We start from the raw sequence: 20382 nt of genomic DNA on the forward strand, positions 1-20382 counted from the left end.
AGTGCCTAAGGGCGAATTTGCAGTTTGTGAATTGAAACCCTTGTGCATCAATGCCAAAGAACTCCCTGACCTAGCAAGAGTATAAAGATAGCGGGCAAAGGCTGGTGAGAGAGAATTTGCACTCAGTGAATTGAAACCCTCGTGTGTCAACGCCAAAGAACTCTCAAACCTGGCAGGAGTACAAAGATAATGGGCAAAGGGTGATACCACTAGTTGGAGGATGCGGAATGAAGATATTGTTTTGAGCTGAAGAATGATCCAAGAGGTGAAACAGAGCTGTGTATGGAAGAGCTGTAGGTGAATTAGTCGAAGCACAAGAGATTATGCATGCATGGAGTTATAGGGCAACTTGTTGACTGCTTAAATGAGGCTACAGTGTTGAAGTCACACGAAGAGGAGCCGATGGGTGACGATCTTGCAACTCCTAACCCTAGAAGTATAAATGAATCAAGTGTGCGATGAAAATAAGGATTCGGGCAAGAGGGCCCTTTGTATTGAGGAGAAGAAGAAGAAGGTGGAGTGGAAGAAATGGGGGTGAGATGGAGTGGAATGAGTGTGAAACGATGGATGCAAGCTATAGCCCCACAATTTTTTCCAAGATGACGTTGATGAAGAAGGAGTTGAGGAGGTGAGATGAGGTGGAAAAGACTTGTGATGCCGCGAGTATAAATGAACGGCCATGCTGAGTAGAGAGATGCAAAACTCATTGGGCCATGTGGATAAAGGATTAGCTAGGTGTAGAAGAGATGTGTGGAGAGTGAGAGATTATTACAAGAAATGAAATCTAGATTTGCTAAAAGACAAGGTGGTTGTAATGACCAAGGCTTGCCACTAAATCCCTAATCTTACATTCCATTGATGCAAAGTCATAAGTAATCGCATTGGCTCCTTTTTAGTGATGCTAGAACATGTTAAATAAGAAAGTTGTTTACAAACCATGTAAAGGTGATTCTTTGAGACCATGATGTCTCTATCGCTTGCTAAGACACTTATTAGCTATCTTAAAGGAGACCATGATGTCTCTACAGCTTGCTAAGACACTCATTAGCTATCTTGAAGGTGACACACTGCTTTCTAGCACCCTTCAAAACTACTAGAATCTCCTCTATCACCTGCTCTTCTTCTTTAGAAGAGAGGCCAATACATGCATTCCCCCAAAAAGGTCATTGTATTAAACCGCCATACTCCAGTAATCACCACAAATTTGAGTACATGGCATAGCTTTAGTGTTCCTCATTTACACATCCTTGATCTCCAAAAAGGGGTGTCTTAAGAGTGCTACCAATGTCTAGATCCACCTTATGTAGCCACTCTTTTGCAGTCTTCCATATTATGCTTTTAATTCCACCCTTCTCTTCATTCAGCCCATCTTTATACTCATGACTTTGCGAGGTTCCACCCTTCTCAACCCAATTCGCCCGGTTTCTTTATCCTCGCCCTAGGTCCACAAGTCTTCAACCTCCATCTGATTAGTCCCTTACCCTCTCTCAGCTTCACCTCACAGCATGGCAAGCTCCTTCGTATCTTTATACTCGCCCCAAGTCCACGAGTTTATGACAACCATTTGCCCGGTGCCTTGCCCTCTCTTGGCTTCATCGCAGCGGCATGGCAACTAGCCCAATTTCTTTATACTTGTCCTAGGTCCACAAGTTTATCATGACCATCGGCTCGGTCCCTCGCCCTCTCTAGGCTTCACCATAGCGACATGTCAACTAGTTTGGTATCTTTATAATCACCTAGGTCCACGAGTTCTTTGACCTCCATCCACTCAGTCCCTCAACCTCTCTCGGCTTCAGCGCAGTGGTAATAGCAAGTTGCCCAACATCTTTATACTCACCCCAAGTCCATGAGTCACGACACCATTCTTTAGACTCCCGACAATAGGTTTCAAACGAGGCCTTCCAAAGCATGATAAAATAATATGAGGAAAAGTGCACAAGGAAAAACAAAATCCTAAAAACTCAAAAACAAGTTAACCTTCCAAAGCACGATAAAATAATACGAGGAAAAGTGCACAAGGAAAAAAAAAAACCCAAAAACTCAAAAACAAGTTAACCTTGGATTATCCAAAACTCCACTTTAACGTGAATTTATTAAAAAACAATTAGAACACCTCAACCATTACCGTTGCCAATAGCAATGAGGACAATGCTTATAAACAGATTGCGAAGTTAATTGTGTAAAATTGCAACCCGAGTCAAAATTTCCAAATGTGCCAAATCGATAGTAGATTGCGACAACAGATTTGATTATGCATTATCATCATTCTTTGATGTGGCAAATTGCATATTTAAAATGCTTGGATGGAATGCTGATGCCCCCCTGCAAAATTGCTTGGACAATGGCAATGGCAATGGCGGAACTATTAATATGTCATCATAGCATGCATGACTGTCATGTCTGGAGGACATTAATGGCTGAACAAATATGACATCATTGCTAATTTGCTATCATGACGTGGAAATGAGACTAATGCATTTGAAAAAAAATAGAAAAAACCCTCGAAGAAGAAGGCAAGCAATGATTATATCATCTAAGAGTACTCCCACGCACTTCTAACTTCTTCTTTCGAAAGCAAGATGGATCGGAGATAGTCCTTCTTCTCATCATAAGTAGTGTACAGAGGCCTGGCTACAGACGCCCTTGCAAATAGTTGCTTCAAGTATTCTTGCAAATAGGATTTGTCCGAAATCCTGATTGGTGAAACTGATTCTGCATGACAGAAATGGGCTGCTCCCAGAAGGAACTGTAAACAGCACCACAAACCAAAACATTATTAACCAACCAAGCCACGATAGTAGCTATCCCTTCCTCCTGAAAGCTGAACCGGCTGTGTACAAAACTACCTCTTGCAGCTCTGGGGCACCAAAACCCAAGTCCATTGGAATTTCCACAAGATCTTGTATCTCCTGACAAAGCTAACCAAGTCTTTTAGCAATCACAATACAAGTTTCAATAAAAGAAAAAGAAAAAGAAAAAAACTCTGGGAAACTTTCGATGCTTTAGTCACATTCAACAGTTATCACTCGAACATCGTGGACACTTTCTATGTTCGGGGACTCTAAGACTCGACACAATTAGTATGGTATACATAGGGGACAAAGGAACTATGAAAACCAAATATGAAATAAAGTCAATAGCCTTTTGCAATTAGGAAAGAATCATCCCTCTCATCAATGCATGGATATAATCACAGTTTTGGTTGCTCATGCATGAAAGCATAATAAGAATTTAATAGAGCCAATACACCATCAATTCTGTTCGCAGGCACCTATTCTGTCTGCGACGAGGAATATTGCTGATACCATCTGCGGCTCTAAGAGGACTGTTTGCTAGACCACAGCACAATAGACCACTAGACAGAGGTTCACTAACAGCAGCTTTACATGAGGTGAGAAATTCCGGAGCCTTGAACTAATCGTCCTCGTGCTTTATAGCATTCAGCAATATTGGATTGAAATTTGGACCTACCAACCTGATATGATAACCCAAAACTCCCAGAGAAAACCTCTTTTTATAATGTGCTCTTACTTTGGGTCTTTTAACCCACTGTTTAAGTCATGCAAAGTAATTGCACGTTTATAAAGCTGTTCTCCAAGATTAAAATGAATCACACAAGTTTTAGTGAAGAACAATTTTTGACCTTACAGTTGTTTGTTTTGCAGGATGGAAACCTCTCTTAGACAGAAGAGCACTGTGGGCACAGCCCAAACCTAAAAAAATTAAACAAAACTCTAAAAAAAGACAAGAAATTGTATGGGGATTTTGATCCCCTGCTACGTAGCACACTCCCCCCTTCAAACCCGACACGTGGCCAAACGAGGGTGCGCTGCGCACTGGGCAGAGTGCCTGGAAGGACCAGTGAAGTGTCACTGCAGCATGCATGCAGTGCTGAAGCCTTGCATCTGGATTAATCGACTGGCCCTTCGCTCGCCTGAGCTGCAACAATCTTCGTCTTGCCCTTTCGTGTGGTAGTCTTCATCTTGCTAGAGGTGCTTTCTCGAGGTGCATCTTCCATGCTTTTTTCATGGTGCCTGCAGAACCCAAGGCAGAGATCGCATACGTAAGAATTCAAGGTGAATCAGCAGACACAGCAGGTTGTTCAGGCAAGGCACATTTTCTTGTTGATCTTCTGAGTCTGGTCTATTGTTTTGTTGTAAATGAAGCTTTGCAAGTTCGCCTCCTGCCATTTGTTGCCCCGTTTCTACACTTCAGTGGGCGGTCACCATCCTACTTTGGCTGCTATGACAAACTGCTGTGTATCCCTTGACGAAATGCCAGATTAAGATTGTGGCAGCAGCTTGTGGCAGAATAGAAGAATATGGCAGCGCTTCAAGGTGAGATGCACGTTGTTGAAGCTGAGGGCTTCAGATTGAGATGTACGCTGTCTAAATTGGGGTTCAGAAGATGGGATGAAAATAAACATTTGATCAAAACACTTCAAGAAGAAGCTTACTTCCAAAAGGAGCTCACAGCAGACCTGCAAATGCAACTTCGTAGCACACAAGACGCCTGTTTTGGCTGAAACTGAGCTTGAAGAGATGGACAGTAGTTGGTTGCCTGTGATTCCAGTTTCTGCCCTGCCCAAGGGCAAGCGCCACCTCATCCCTCAGGATGGTGAGGATGTGCTCCTGCTATGGTACAATTGCGAGGTGTATGCCATTGAGAACACGTCTCCTGCAAAGGGAGTGTACAATGAGGGTTTCATCAATGCAAGGCTCACACAGGTAGCAATCCACCTTCCCGCTTTGCAAGTCAACTGATGTCATTTTGCAGCTGGGCATCAGATACACACACCAAAACAGACCTCATGTATGTGTGGCAGGATTGATGCTTCATTTACTCCCCCACAGAGAGAACATCTGATCTCAAAACTGGGGAGATCAAGGAGTGGTTCCCCAAGAATCCTGTGCTATGCGTGCTCACGCCGCCGCTTCGAGACCTGATCACTTATCCAGTCAAGTAGATGCAGAGTATGGGTACATTAACACACAGTCTCAGCTGGATTCCAGAGTAGATGGGGAGTCTGTGGAGATTGCCTTTGGTGGGCAGGTGCAAGGTGGCAAGACTGCATCCAACATTGAGGTTGATGAAGTATGCAGAAATGTTTTTGAATTCATAACTGATAAGAGGGCACTTTACTTATCTTGAGATAACTCAGACATATTTGCAACCTATTCCACTTTGCTATGCAGATTCAGATGGTTGTTGATGAAGGTAAGGTTGGATTCAGATTTACTCCTGAGAACAAGATCCTCAACGGCTGGTCAGCAATGGTTGGATTTATAGTTTTGCTAATCTTTAAGCTTATCAATGGGAAAGGGTTCTCAAAAGGGATTGGCTTTCTTGGCTTCGTATACCCTTAGCATACCTGACATCCTTATCTTGAAGTATTCAGCTCCAAGTTTATGGTTTCACTTTTGCTCTCGCAAGAGGCCACCCGGAGGATATGAGATGCTGTGGGGTGTAATGAAGCATAAAAGCCCAATCTCCATTTGTCTGTCTAATGACAGGGTCACATTCCTAGACATTTTTGTATTTTCCCAAATTTCTTTATGTATGGATGTAAGCAAAGTTTACAGAGAACTCAAGGTGTGGTGCACTTCTGCAGGCTGTTACCAGAATATGTAAGGATGAGGCAGTGCGTTGTAAAAGGACAAAATCAGAAACCAGCATCAGAATTGGGGAAAAAAAGAGGTGAGCCTCTGTACTCAACTCAAGAAATGGTGCTCTCTATCCAGTTTGCTACCTTAAATTACAAATGTACGTGCTGGCTATGATCATTGTTAATCACAACGAGGGCAATACTTAGAATATCAAGAGAAAGCAACATTTTCAAATCCAGCCTAAATCTCAGTTAGTATATTGTTCAGCTGATACACTATGCTTACCATACGCTAGCAAGAGAATATATATTTAGTTCAGCTGATACCCTAGGCTATCTATGTATTGATCAAATGTGAGTATAAGTGAGTGAGAATAGTAAACAAATACCTCTCCAGTTACCCTATTGATGAGAATATCCTCTCCTGGTACATGTAGAAGCTCAAATAAATCAGGGTTGATTCTTGAGTCGGATTGCTCACATGCAGGCTGATAAGGAGGCATTAGTGGTTGGCTGTTCACAGCCATGCTTGACAACAGTTCAGGCCACATCTCCCTTCGAAGTCCTCATGCATGGGGTGTGTGGGCACTTGGCTACAATCAAGGGGGTCTTGGATTGTTATATCATCATCAACAATTGGTGCTTCTCATCTAAAACCACCTCATGGATATTCATGTTCTTACATGGCATGTGCTCATAGTTTCATACTAAAGGGATTTGTAGGATTGAACTAGCTTAGTTGCCTTCAGCTTCAATGTATTTAAAGATATCATGGTATCTTTCATGCAAAATGACCAATCTACAAGGGCTTTTTCTTCTTCAACAAACAATACCTTTGTTGGACCCTTTCTCTTTCTCTTGATTATTATACTAAAAAAGCTTATTATCCACTTCCCAATGATGTTGTGCTCATTCCACATTGTGTGCTAGCCTTCCTCATTGACATACCATCCTCATGAGCTGCAATTGCCTTCAATGTATCACTTTTGGTACATGTTGATTGCCTCCTTTTCTTGTGAGAAATCCTTTTAGGGGACTTGGGAGGAGGTGGAAGTGGCAATGCAGGAGCCTGATTGGATTGGATGCCATGTGATGGAGTGGATGGACCAGTTTTCTTATTTGTAGCTTTAGGAGGATGTGTCCTTTTATAATGCAAACGAGTTGGTTTGGGTGGGGGAGCTGTAATTGTATGAATTTTTGGCATGCTAGGAAAAGCATGATAGGGCAATGATGAAGATGGGATTCTTTTTTAGTATAATAATCAAGAAATTGGGCTTCTTTGCAGATTGCTTGGGCAGCTCTGTGCATAGAAGGGTACTTAGCAGTAAAAATGGGGATAGGGAAGACTTAGCTTTGATTGAACTAAGGAGCAGCTTTGAGGACATGGAGGTATTAAGCAAGGTACATAGCGTACAGCAGTAAATAGCAGCAAAGATGAACACAATGAAGACTTAGCAAGTTACTCAGCAGTATGCATGGAATTGCAAAGGCAAGGATTTTATAGGTAGGGGATGGAGATGGGCAGATTGATGCGTGCTAATATTCAATTAGTTGATTTTTGAGTTCAAAATAGAAAGGATTAGTTATGAAGAGGGTATTAAATTAGTATATTTCCGATTTTCATAGCAAATTTGCTTATGAGTGCACTTTCCTTGATGTGTTCATGGTGTGTGCAGGACAAGGTAGAAGACAAATGGAAGGAAGAAAGGTAGCTTTGGAGGACTAGAAGAAGATCATGATTAGAGGCGCAGATATCCAGGAAGGAAAGAAGTTGATCCTCTCCTCTTTGTTTTGTGTGCTGTGGCTTTTTCTAACAAACATGTCTATGTTTATTTCACAAAATTTGTTTATGGTTTTCAAATGGGGTCCGAATGACTCCTAAACCTGACACTCTTTTGGGGGCTGCTACCTTTCCGGACCCCTTATCCTAGGTGCAGAGTAGTATTGCCAATAGCTGGGTCGACTCCAAGTTGGTCAATCATTTACAAGCGAAAGACTGGGCCCTCCAGCTTCACACCGTAATACCTCTTGATCCCAACTGATACTATGCTAGGCTTTTTTATAATCTCTTAACTAGACAAAATCTCTGAACACCTTTTCTATTCTCTCCCAGATTGACTAATAGAAAGGGAAAATAGAAGCCACGAAAACAGTCATAGACTGCAACATGTGTCTAAGCACCGTGATTTTTCCAAGCAAAGAGAGGGGAAGGGAGCTCCAGTAAGAAATTTTGCTTCAATTTCTCTAGCAAACCAGTTAACTTTTGTTAGCTTGTGATTCCTAAGCCCACTTGGCAGCCTAAATATCTGAGAACCCTCCCATGTCTAATGTATTTCAGCTGAAATTTGTCAAGCATTGAATTGTCTAGCAATGCTGACTTTTGAACCAGATACTTCACAACTCCTCATATAGGTTGAAAAGGGCTGCAATGCTGGCAACATCCTCCCCAATATTATTGGCATTGTCATTTGCGAACATTTGATCACTGAACACTGAGCTATCAAGGTGACATCCTTGACGAATTGAGCACCTTTAAGGGGAAGACTTCCTGAAGATAGCAATTAATGCAAATGCAGGTTGAGGTGCTACATAACTAAGCTCCCATAGCTCTGCAAAAGCTAGAACTAAAACCAATTTTAGATTACACTAAAGGTATGAAGTCGCACGGAGTCCTATTGTAGGCCTTCTCTAGATCAATGTTTATGATCACAAACTTTTCATATGCCATTTCCCACAGAGCCCTATCATAGGCCTTTTCTAGATCAATGTTTATGAGCACAAGCTTTTCATATGCTGTTAGGGCATGATCAATAGATAGACCTAGGATAAGAATCGTTAGCTTGCCTATTTTAGGGTTTGTTAGTTTGTCATCTCTTAGTTGTGAGCTCCTGTCAGAGTTTGACAGAGACATTGGAGCTCTAACAATTTAGTATGTATTTCTTTGCATTTTCTCAGGTTGTCCACATTTTAATGTGCATTTCTTGTGTCTAACAATCAAGTGTCAGTCAGTGCTGGCCTGCCAGTTGCCCCCTTGCTCCATGATGTTGTGACTTTTCCCAGACAGTCACGACAACCTTTCTTTGCTCTGCATTTATTGTAGGTTGAACAACCTCTGGGGCCATGTGAACAGCAGTCAGCAAGTTTTGGGGGGACACAACTATATATAGCCCCCCTCACTTGGTGGCAGATACATTCATTCTTCTGCAGGTTTTGAGAGCACACTTCGTCTCCGACATTCCCCTCCATCTCCGGTGCTAATGCTGTTATTCTCAGCCTGATCTGGTGGCCTCACTGATGCCTCAGGCTGTGTGCTGGGACTGATCAGTGCATATTACTTTTGTTTCAATGTTCATCTTCAGTCAGTGCAGATTTCTTTCTTCCTTTTTCTACTCTCTCTCTCTTCCTTTCTCTTCTGTGTTTGTGTTCCTCTTCTGCTGCGTACTCTCCCATGGTATCATTGCCAAACAAGAGGACACAGAGCTGTTTGGAGCCGAGGCGACCCCCCTAGACTGCAGTCGGAGCCATCCACATCAGTGTTTTGCTGAAACGCAGCTGATCTATTGTAGGCGACAGTCCCCATTAGCAAACACAACTGTTTTTCGGTGCAGCCGACAGTCCAAATCATCATGGTAAGTCTACATCAGTGTTTTGTGCAAATGTAGCAATCTTTGGTGTAGGCTGATCTCCTCCAAACGGACCATCTACATCGATCTCCTTGTGAACCTATAGCTGATTTCCACTACTGAAGGGGCTGTCTATTGCAAATACAGATTTCTTGGGTATTTTGCTGGTCACAGAAGATGTCTTATCACCAGTTTGTAGGCTTTGATGATTCAAAGGATGAGCATTCCCATTATTCCTTTGAAAGGTGTGGCAAGATTTTTATGATGATTTTCATGAAGACCAAGAAGACCAAAGGTCACCAAGTCAGTTTGTATGGTAGTCCTCTCCTCCCCACTCCCTCCATGTTTCCTAGAAAACCCATCACCCTAGTCTTAAGATGCTATGACCAGAACAGAAATGCAATGAGACAAACACAGACACAGAAAGCAACACTCAAACTCAAAACTCAAACACAGAAACTCAAACACGAAGAGAAGAGGGAAGAGAGAGCACCCAACTTTGAAGTGAATGAATGTTGTAAATGAATATAAGAGTATACAGTGTGCCCAAGGGCAAAGCAGTGTGTGAGAGAGTGACATCCATTGAAGATGGATCCCAAGTCTGTGACCACTAGTCAGAGTGTAGGATGAAGAAGATGTCGCAAACGCAAGTGTCAAGAGGGCCTGGAGCACCAAACGCAAGTAGGACAGCTGTGGAAGAGGGTTGGTAGATGTCGCCTGATGTGGAGGATGCTGTTGCTTGATGTAGGAACTGTCGCCTACTGTGAAAGCACCAAACACAAGTTGTAGATGCAGTCGCCAATGCCAGGTAGCTCCAATCACTCGTAGAGGAGGGTTAGAAACTTGGTGCCAATGCTCATGGAGGAGCGCTAGATGCAGAGAAAGCAAAACTCAAATCCTAAGCACAAAACTCAAAACTCAAACACAGAAACTCGAACACAAATAAAAGAGAGGGGAGAGAAAGAACACAACTCTGAAGTGAATGAATGCTGTAAATGAATGTAAGAGTATACAATGTGCCCAAGGATAGAGCAGTGTGTTGGAGAGTGATGTCTACAAGAGACAGATCCCAAGTCTATGACCACTAGGCAGAGTGTAGGACGAAGAGGATGCAACAAACGTAAGTGCTAGGAGGGCTTGGAGCACCAAACGCAAGCAGGACAGGTGTAGAAGAGGGCTAGCAACTGTCATTTGATGTTGAGGATGTTGTCGCTTGATGTAGGAACTGTTGCCTAGTGTGAAAAGACCAAACACAAGTTGTAGATGCAATGGGCAATGTTAGGTAGATTCAATCGCATGCAAAGGAGGGTCAAAAACTCGTTGCCAATGCTGATGATGGAGTGCTAGATGCAGAGGAAGGTGTAGCAGCAGTTGTTGGGGATGGACAGCCACGTGTGTGTGGACTGATGGTTGAAATCTGCACTCAAGGGAGAGAAACGTGCACAGATGGGAGTAAGACTGAATGGGAGCAGCCTGCTTATTTATAGATGAGGATGGACCCTCCCAAATAAAGTTTTACTAAACACTCTCGAAGTGCTTCCCATTTTAGGGTTTTCATTAAATTAAGCTTGTTTTGGGGCTGTTTAGGTAGCTAATCAGCATAGAATGCATTTCTTAGCTCAACAAGATGGAATGCATTCTCAATACCTTTGACCTTTGGGAGGTTTTTCCCATCTTATACCCCATCCTATGGAGGATCCCAAAGTGAGATCAATGATGTACTGTGTCGCCCTCTGGGATCGGCTCAACTCCTGAGCTAGATCCTTTCTTTTTATGAGCTTACAAGATTCTGTCCTAGCGTAGGTTCACAAATTGAAGATTGTTGTAGAGTCCACCGCACAGTCCTTGAGAAGGAGCTTTGGATGCTCAGTGTCAATGATTCTATTTTGTCCTAATGCACGTTCGTAGATTGAAGATTGCTACATAGGTGTGGTAGAAGCTAGCGTCTTTGTACCATCAAAAGACATTTGCCCACCGCATATCCCTTGAGAAAGATCTTTGGATGCTTAGTGTCGATGATTCTCCTTCCATGAAGGATCACATCAATAAATTGGAGGACATGAGAGACAAGCTTGCATCTCTCAAACAGATTATATGTTCTGAGGACATGGCCATGATTCTTTTGACTTAGCTACCATCTTTGAAGTTTGATATATTCTATACCAGTATTTTGACTTTGAGAACCTTGAGATGCTCTTCTTCGAGAGGACCTTGCCCCACTAGTCTTGGAGTATGAAGGGCGGCTTAGAGATATAGATGCATGTGGATTCGGCTCCATGAAGGCTTTTACAACAGGTTTGGGGGGACAGAAGAAGGAGAAGCCTAAGGTCAAGAAACAGGAGGACAAGAAGGATGATTCAAAGGATTTCAAGTGTAAGTAACCCCATTGCAGCAAGGGCACTCATTTGGAGGAGAATTGCTAGCAGAAGTAGCCCAAGGAGAGATCTAAGCATTAAACGGCTACATCTGCTATCATTGAGTCCATTGTTTTACACTTGTTTGCAGTGGAGGATGTAGCTCGTGCTTCTTTTTCCGCGGAAAAGCCTTGGCATGTGGATAGTTGGGCCTCTTCCCACATGACTTACCATCAAGATTGGCTGCAGGATAGAGATCCAGAGGGTCATCTGTCACCATTGGTGACAACTCTTTCGTCCTTGTATGAGGAGTGGGTTCCATTTCCTTATTGTCGGATTGACATACTTTATTCATTCAAAGTCCTTTATGTACCAAATTTGGGCTTTTACTTCATCTATTTATGGTCTTACACAGCCAAGTACCTATTGAGCTAAAATATGCATTACTTGCTGATTAGCCTCTTAAACAGCCCCAAAACACACTAAAAATGCTCTTTTAGAGTAAAACCCCAAAATGGGGAGTGGTTCGAGAGAGTTCAGTGGAAACCCTAAAACGGGGAGCGGTTCGAGAAAGTTTAGTGGAAACCCTAATTTTTGGGGCGCCCCTCCATATCTATAAATAGACAGGCTGCCCCCATTCAGCCATCATCCTTGTTTTGCAGGTTACACCAGCCCACACATCCTCTGCTGTTGTTGGTGCCCAGTTTCCAACCTGTAGCTCGCCTCCATTTGCTGTCCAACCATCATCGACTGTAGCCACATCATTTTGAGCCTGTCCATTGCTGTAGGCAACAGCTCTCAGCTGCTGGCAACTGCTCAAACTGTCCCAAACTGCTGTTCAGCCTGCTGTCCATCATCTCCAGGGTTAGCCAGCCTGCGTTTTCAGCATTGCAGGCCCTGACACTCTCAGACACTGTTTCAGCTTGCTGTTTATAGCAGACTGTGCACAGTTTCCAGCCCCCGATCGGTGGTATACTGCTGCGTTTACCAGTTTCTAGCCTCCAAACTGCTGCGTTTTGGTGACCAGCCTGCTGCCATTCACTATTCAGCACTCCTACACTCCGACTGGTGGTCACAGACTTGGGATCCGTCTTCGGTGGAGGTCAAGCTCTGACATTGCTCTGCCCTTGAGCACGCTGTACACTCTTACATTCATTTACAGCATTCATTCACTTCAGAGTTGTGTTCTCTCTCTCCCTTCTTCTGTTTGTGTTTGAGTTTTTGTGTTTGAGTTTTGAGTTTTGCGTTTAGGGTTTGAGTTTTGAGTTTTGCATTTAGGGTTTGAGTTTTGCCCTCTGTGTCTGTGTCTGTGTCTTTGTGTTTCTGTTGTGATCGTACACTCTGTGTGTCCTCAGCGCAAACCCTAGCACTCTTCTTAACAGTACCCAAGTCATTTTCACCTAGGATGCAATCACCGTGGAGAAGTGCATCTATTGGAGCTGCTCTTTAGGTAGGTACACGAGACGGTGGACTTTACACACTCACAGGGCTTGTTGCGCAGTTTTCACATGAGCTTGGATCGCTTTGGCATGCTCGTTATGGGCTTTTGAAAGTTGATGCTATTAGATGGGCTTCTCGGAAGAAGATGGTGGAGGGACTTTTAGATTTCCCTCCCGTTCACACTTTGTGCCCCAACTACTTGAGGGACAAGTAGCATAGATAGCCTCATTCACAAGTTGCCACTCGAATGGCTTCAACATTACTCGAGTTGGTTTACGTCGACCTTTGTGGACCTATGGGCATGGCCTCCCTTGGGAAAGCCAAGTATCTTTTGGCGATTGTTGACAACTTTAACCATTATGTGTGGCCCTACTTATTGAAGTATAAGAGCGAGGCGTACTCCCACTTCTGCGAGTGGAAGGTGTTTGCGAAAACACAAATCTCTTTTAAAGTTTGTGGTGTACGTGTAGACCATAGCAGTGAGTTTTGTTCTAATATATATTTTTAGTTTTGTAGGGATCATGGTATTCGGGTGGAGTATTCCCATCTAAACGCACCATTCGAGAATGGTGTGGTGAAGTGGACCAATCGGACCATGCTTGAAATGGCCGATGTTGGAGCATCAGAGTCTCCCCCATTTCCTTGGGGAGAGGCCATGGCTACCATGGCACATATTTGCAACACGTCCCCTATTTTGGTATTGAAGGATGATTCCCTTTGAGTTTTTCTTTGGGATGAAGGCTTTCGTATCTCACTTTTGTATCTTTGGATGCAAGGCATATGTCATGTGGACAAGAAGAAAAGAGGGAGCAAACTCGACCCTAGTCGAAGAAGCTTATCTTCATGGGCTACAACATGATCACGAAGGGCTATCGGCTGTACAACCCAAAGACTCCAGAGATCGAGGTAAGTAGGGATGTGATCTTCAATGAGGCTATGGCCTCCAAAGACGCGATTGATCGTTCTTTGTTGCAAGTGGTTCTTCATCATGGCATGTGGGTCCCCCCCAAACCCAACACACACAGGAACTGTGATCCCCTTCCCTTCCTTTCAAGTTACCCATTAGCACCCCGCCTTTGTCTACGACTTCTCCCCCTCCTCCCCCTCCTTCCTCTTCTGCTCCATCTCCCTCTCCTTCTCTCCTCCCCTTCAACCCTTGACAACTCCATCTACTACATTGTCATCAAGTGTTTCTACCCCTTTTCTATATCCTTAGATTTCTTGTGGGGGGACTTGAGCCGTCAGAGCAAAAGCCTTCTTTATTGGATGAGGAAGATTTACCTTTCCTTCATGAGGGGGAGTTCCTTCCACAAACAGGCCCATTATAGGTACCAAAGGCCTCTCGATCTCCTTCATAGCAATTTGAGCTTATAACCATCCCTAGGTAGCATCAGAGGCTCATGTAGTAGTCAGGGATTACTAAGATCCCTAAGACACCCCTCTAGGCAAATCAACCAAGTTGAGCTTGTTGCCAAGGGATTTTCTGAGTGGGCCGGCTTGGATTACTTTGAGACCTTTGCGCCTACAATTTGGATGTCCACTATTTGAGCTATCTTGGCTCTAGTTGCTCATTACCATTGGTTGGTTTATCAGACGAATGTGAAGTTGGCCTTTTTGAATGGTGTCTAGGAGGAGGAGATTTATGTCTCATAGCCTCATGGTTTTCTTATGTAGGGGAAGGACCATGTTTACAGGTTGTGGAGGGCTCTTTATGGCCTCAAGCAAGCTCGTCAAGCTTGGTACAAGAGGATTGATCACTTCTTCTTACAGGGTGGCTTCCATCATTCAGATCATGACCCCAACCTTTATTACAAGGTTGTGGGTGACAAATGTGTGTTAGTCATTTTGTATGTTGATGACCTTATTATCATAGGGAGTGACTCATAGGGGGTTGATCGGATTCTGGAGCTATTGTGACGAGTTTGACATGACAAATCTTTGGATCCTCCAATCCTTCCTTGGCTTGGAGAATTATTAGATGCCATAGGGCATGTTTATTTCCCAACATAGGTACATCTCTGAGTTACTTTCGGAGTTTGGCATGGCTACGCGTTGGCCTATTTCTTGCCCCATGGACCTCGAGTCCAAGTTATTGGGAGTAGGTGATCCCCTTTCGGATGCTACCTAGTGCAGGTGCCTTATTGGCTCATTGATCTGGCTTATTCACAGTTAGTTGGATATTTCCTTTGTGGTGGTATTGTTGTCTTCTTTCATGAAGGCTCCTACTTAGGCTCATCGGAGAGTTGCTTTGCGCTTTTTGTACTATTTACAGGGACTCAATCCTACGAGATCATGTATGGAAAGGGAGCCACTCTTTCTAGATGGAGTGACTTTGATTGGGCAAGTGATGTGGATTTGAGATGGTACACTACAAGATTGCTTTCTCCCTTGAATCAGGAGCTATCTCGTGGAGCAATAAGAAGCAGCCTATTGTGGCACTTTCTTCTACAAAGGTATAGTATTGCACCCTTTGTTTGATTGCTATGGAGGCAATGTGACTCTGTTGTATGTTTGGGTAGATTGGCTTTCCCCAAACAGGACCCACTCAACTACGTGTGGACAACTAGAGTGCCCTAGCTTTGGCTAAGAACACTGTGTTTCATGCTCATACGAAGCACATCGAGGTTCAGTACCATAATGTTTGAGAGCGGATTGTGGATTCCAGGTTATGGGTGGCCTATTGTCTCATGGAGGACAATGCAATAGATCTCTTCATGAAGCCTTTGCCCAAGGCTTCCATGCTTCATCACATGAGATTGTTGGGTCTTTAGACACTCCTAGGATTTGAGAGGGGGTGTTAACCTACCTATTTTAGGGTTTGTCATTCTGTCATCTCTTAGTTGTGAGCTCCGTCAAAGTTTGACGGAGACACTGGAGCTCTGACAGTTTAGTGTGTATTTCTTTGCATTTTGTTAGTTTCTGCACATTTGAGTATGCATTTCTTGTGTTTGCCAGTTAGATATAGTCATTGCTGCCCTACTAGTGGGCCCCCTTGCTCCAGAACGCTACAATTTTGCCCAAACAACCACAACAGCATTTTTTCACTTTGTTTATTGCTGCCAACGGCATTTATTGCAGGTTGGATAGCCTTGGGGGCCATGTGGACCGCAGTCAGCCAGTTTTGGGGGGACACAACTCACTTGGTGGCAAATTCATTCATTCTTTTGCAGGTTTTGGGAGCATACTTTTTCTTCGACATTCCCCTTCATCTCCGGTGCTGCTGTTGTCATTGTCAGCCTGATCTAGTGCCCTAACTGACACCTTGGGCTGCATGCAGGGACTGATCAGTCCACACTGTTGTATTCAGCATTCATCTTCAGTTAGTGCAAATTTCTTTCTTCCTTTTCCTACTGTCGTTCTCTTCCTTTCTCTCTGTGTTTGTGTTCCTCTTCTGTTGTGTACTTTCATAAGAATAACTTGAAACCATGCATAAAACTCCTCTTTTGTTGATAGTCTCCCCATGAAGAACATGAATAGACTTGAAGAAGCAAAATCATAGTACCAAGTGCACAACACCTCCATTGGAAGGGCCATAGCATCTTTGTGAATCTTCTTCTATGTAGGTAGCAAAGAACTTTTCTACGCTTCATTGAGTTTGTGCTTGTTGGCAGCAAATGCTTTAAACATTGGTTCCAAATCAACTTGTACATTTTTTATCTAGTTGGCATTAGCCTCGACTTCCATACCTCTCTCATCAATCCTATATCCTTTTTCCGTACATGCATGACGTGCACGTGGTAGCGGCTTCCTCCAGAGTTATGCTCAATGGTGGGGTTACAGAGCCATTTGTTCTTGCACGCTCGGTCAGACAGGGTTGTCCTTTGAGTCCTCTCTTCTTTGCCCTGGCGACTTACCCGGTCCTTTCAATGTTATCCTCCATGGCGGCTTCTGCTCAGCTGGCAGGGTTGTCTCTTCCTCTGGGCCAGCACTTCATTAGCCAATCTTTGGCTGATGACACCTTTATGATTTTGCAGGCGGACAGGGACAACATTCGAAAGGCATTAGATGTTTGGACGCTCTTTGGTCAGGCCTCTGGGCTTCGCATCAATGCCTTTAAGTCAGCCATTCTCAGTTGCACGGAGCCTGATTTACAGTCATTAGGCTGGGAAGGCCAGGTGGTTTCCCGTGGCTCCATTGTCAGGCATCTTGGATACCCATTGGGGGTGGATGTACGGCCAAAGGACCTGCTGGAGTGGATTTCACAAAAACTGGCGGCGAAGTTTATGTATTGGAAGTCGCAAGCGTGGCCATTCCATGTCCGCCTCAAAGTGGCTCAGACAATTATGCTACCAATGCTAACGTATTTCCTGCCATTGTTGCCATGGACGCCTACTACTTTGAAGGCTCTCACTCATCCCATTCGTTTCATGCTATGGAAGAAGTATTCACTGCAGGCAGGCATTTCGTGGATTTCATGGTCACATACATGTACCCCTAAGCGCATGGGTGGTGGAGCTATTTTGGATGCAGAAACTCATATGCTAGCTCTCCGTTGGTCCCTTTTTCGTGCCATGTGTGTGGATCATCACCCGTGGACCATCATAGCCCATTATTTTCTTGAGGACAGCGGGCTCCGCCATGGTAACACACGGCTTCGGGCCTCCTGGTGGCATGTCCTTAATGCTGACTCTCGTTTTTCCAATCCCTCTTCCTCTTTGTTACTGCACTTGGTCGGCTCTTGGAAAGTGGTGCTCCAAAAGGCCCGTTGGCACCCAGTAGGGGACCGCTTGCAGGCTAACTCCTTTCAGCTGGAATTGTTGGCAGTATCAAGACTACTTTCATGGGAAGATAAACATCAGCTCAGACCGAGATTTAACCGCATGGCCCGTTTAGGTGTGACGTCGGTTGCGGATGCTACCCTTGCCACTCGCAATGTCCTCGTATCGTTTCGGATTGCTAGGAGACTTTTCAAGATCCCGCGCGGATACCGTGATTTATGGGGAAAGCTTTCGTCGGAGCTTCAGGGTAGGCAACCCTTTCCTGCCCTGGCTGTGGATCGCCCTTGGCAGGACTGGGACCTTGTAGGCCGGTTGAGTCTGGAAAAGGCCTCTACTAATCAGGTGTATCATCTTCTCATTCAAGATCACCAATGGCTGGGTGAGAAAGCTAATACTGTTTGGGGACTGCGGAAATCGCTGTCATGGTGGCAGACAACGCTGATGGAGGGCTGGCTGAATAAGGCACCTTTCAAATGCAAGGTCTTTCTTTGGCGGGTAATGATTGGTGGTCTTCCTCTTGCCTCGGCCCTTGCCAAGTGTCGCATCTCGAATGGCAATTGTTTCTTCTGTACCACAACGGCGGAATCGGCCCGACATCGTTTTCTTTCTTGCCCGCTCGCCAAGAATATCTGGTCACTCTTGTCACAAATTTGGCGCGCTGTGGTGGGGTCCTCCCTAACTCCTTTCGACTGGGTTTTTGTGCGCCCGAAGTATCCCACACCGCCACAGTTGCATATGAAGATCTTATTTCCCTTTTTCAGATACTGGGGATGCTGGCACATTTGGACCATGCGCAATGCTTTTCTCTTTGATTCGGCCTCTAATGTACCGCGACATATTGCCAGGCTTAAAGGGCTCTTGCATTGGCAGCTAGATCTCATCCGACACTCCGACTTGCTCCCTCGGGAGGATTTGCATCCTTGGCATATGGCAATTGCCTCTGGGTCGTTGCCATGATTCGTGTAACCTTTTTAGTGCATTACTATGGGGATTTCCCACACGTTGGCCTAGGGCCCTCGTGTCTCTTGTAATTAGAGAGAGAGAGAGAGAGAGAGAGAGAGAGAGAGAGAGAGAGAGAGAGAGAGAGAGAGAGAGAGAGAGAGAGAGAACCTCTTCACATGATGGCTTAGTGTCATCATGTATCTTGTAATCAAGTAATCTTGTATTTTTTTCGTAATTAATACAATTACCTTTTACGAAAAAAAAAAGAGAGAGAAAGTTACATTAACATCTACAAAAGGCCAAGTTGGCCTATGAGACCAAAAGGTTACATACAAAATGTTTGGGAAGTTTTCCAAGTCCCAGTAAAGCTACTATCTAGTGTTATGGTGAACTAGGTGAGTAGGTACAAAATGGTATACAGACTCCATACAATCTAGAGAGAGAGAGAGAGAGAGAGAGAGAGAGAGAGAGAGAGAGAGAGACCAAAAGGTTACATACAAAATTTTTGGGAAGTTTTCCAAGTCCCAGTAAAGCTACTATCTAGTGTTATGGTGAACTAGGTGAGTAGGTACAAAATGGTATACAGACTCCATACAATCTAGAGAGAGAGAGAGAGAGAGAGAGAGAGAGAGAGAGAGAGAGAGAGAGAGAGAGAGGAGACCAGCGATGGCGAGACGGGACTTGTCGTAGGGTTTTTGCGCCCTGCCTCTTTCGGATTGTTCGTCCTTGGTCCTCAGCCCATTGTCAGCCTGCGCCTTGCTTCGTCTTCTGCCTACGCTGCGCTGCCTGTTGGGCGTAGGCTCTATACCCTTGCAGAGGTCGTTCTCAGCACCATCATAGCATACAAGGGTACCTGCGTCTTCTGCACAGGGAGCCCGCCTGTGTCCCTGCCACTGTTGGCAGGCTTCGAAGGTCGTCTGACTTGTGGGTCGTGGCTCCCCATCCGACCTGCGCAGGGTCTGTTCGTGGTGTCCTATTCTTCTTTCGGATTCTGGATCTGCGCAGAGAACCTGAAGCACAACAGCCTATAGAAGACGCCCCTCTGCCTTCAACCTCTCTTCTGTTCGCGGGTGCGCCTGGTCGTTTTGCTCCCTTCTGCAGAGGCGCCCAGTTGTGGTCAACCCTAAGCCCCACAGACGTCAGAGAGGCAGTGTCCCGTTCAGTGTGCTCGTTGCTCTGTACACAGAGAGAGAGCTCCCTCGGGATAGGCCACGGTTGAGGCCGCCAAGTCTGCGGGACTTGCACAGAGAGAGAGAGAGAGAGAGAGAGAGAGAGAGAGCGGGCGCGAACGCGAAGACAACAGTATGGCTGGCCTGGATATGGATTTTCTCGACCGGACGGTGTCAGCCCTTGGCCCTGATTCAGATGCAGAGGAGCCGGAGGATATGGTGCCATGCACGGAGGAGTTGCCTCCGGGTTTTGAACTGCCGCCTACCGGCAAATGCTCCAAGCATACTTCTGATGAGCCAATGGGTCCTCCGGAACGTTCCTATGCACAAGTGGCCTCTGATCCTGTGGATTCGCAGGAAATTGACTGGGAGCATTTGCTGGACTTTGCTAATACTCTGCTTGGCGATTATGTCCAGCATAATAATGAATCTTTTTCTGATGCGGCAACGGATGATGTGCTGGAAGCCACAGTGGACCCCAAATCAGTCTTGCGATCCTTCTCGGTGTTTTATGACCGTGCAGTTATACTT

The 20382-nt window shown here is 44.8% G+C and overlaps 2 protein-coding genes across 11 annotated transcripts in view; one reads left to right on the forward strand and one right to left on the reverse strand.

The window, feature by feature from the left end:
* Window positions 1–2196: 2196 nt before the first annotated feature.
* LOC148015669 (uncharacterized) overlaps window positions 2197–20382 on the reverse strand; it is a 160394-nt gene continuing 142208 nt past the window's right edge. For 5 of the 8 annotated variants that reach the window (XM_087665044.1, XM_087665043.1, XM_087665040.1 and 2 more), the window contains 2 exons: window positions 2847–2918; window positions 2197–2746 (listed from right to left, as the gene is read on the reverse strand). In XM_087665044.1, the coding sequence (XP_087521170.1) occupies window positions 2534–2746; window positions 2847–2918 (285 nt within the window). In that variant the 3' untranslated portion in view covers window positions 2197–2533. Of the gene's footprint in view, window positions 2747–2846; window positions 2919–3915; window positions 4035–20382 lie in introns of those variants that run through there. The other 3 variants (XM_087665047.1, XM_087665042.1, XM_087665046.1) reach the window with 2 other exon arrangements.
* Window positions 3982–7089, forward strand: LOC148015670 (uncharacterized). 3 transcript variants are annotated; one of them, XM_087665049.1, is made up of 4 exons: window positions 3982–5094; window positions 5196–5217; window positions 5612–5697; window positions 6891–7089. In XM_087665049.1, exons 1-4 carry the CDS (start codon window positions 5018–5020, stop codon window positions 6913–6915), a joined length of 210 nt encoding a protein of 69 aa, XP_087521175.1. In that variant the 5' UTR covers window positions 3982–5017; the 3' UTR covers window positions 6916–7089. The 3 variants fall into 3 exon arrangements, 2 of the variants coding, with proteins under 2 accessions (XP_087521175.1, XP_087521174.1); XR_015688310.1 differs by having other exon boundaries at window positions 5196–5697; XM_087665048.1 differs by lacking the exon at window positions 6891–7089 and having other exon boundaries at window positions 5196–6118.

The sequence above is a fragment of the Lygodium microphyllum genome, chromosome 24, assembly GCF_053477565.2.
Source record: "Lygodium microphyllum isolate KBCC chromosome 24, Lygodium_microphyllum_v1.1.10, whole genome shotgun sequence".
NCBI classification, from domain to species: Eukaryota; Viridiplantae; Streptophyta; class Polypodiopsida; order Schizaeales; family Lygodiaceae; genus Lygodium; species Lygodium microphyllum.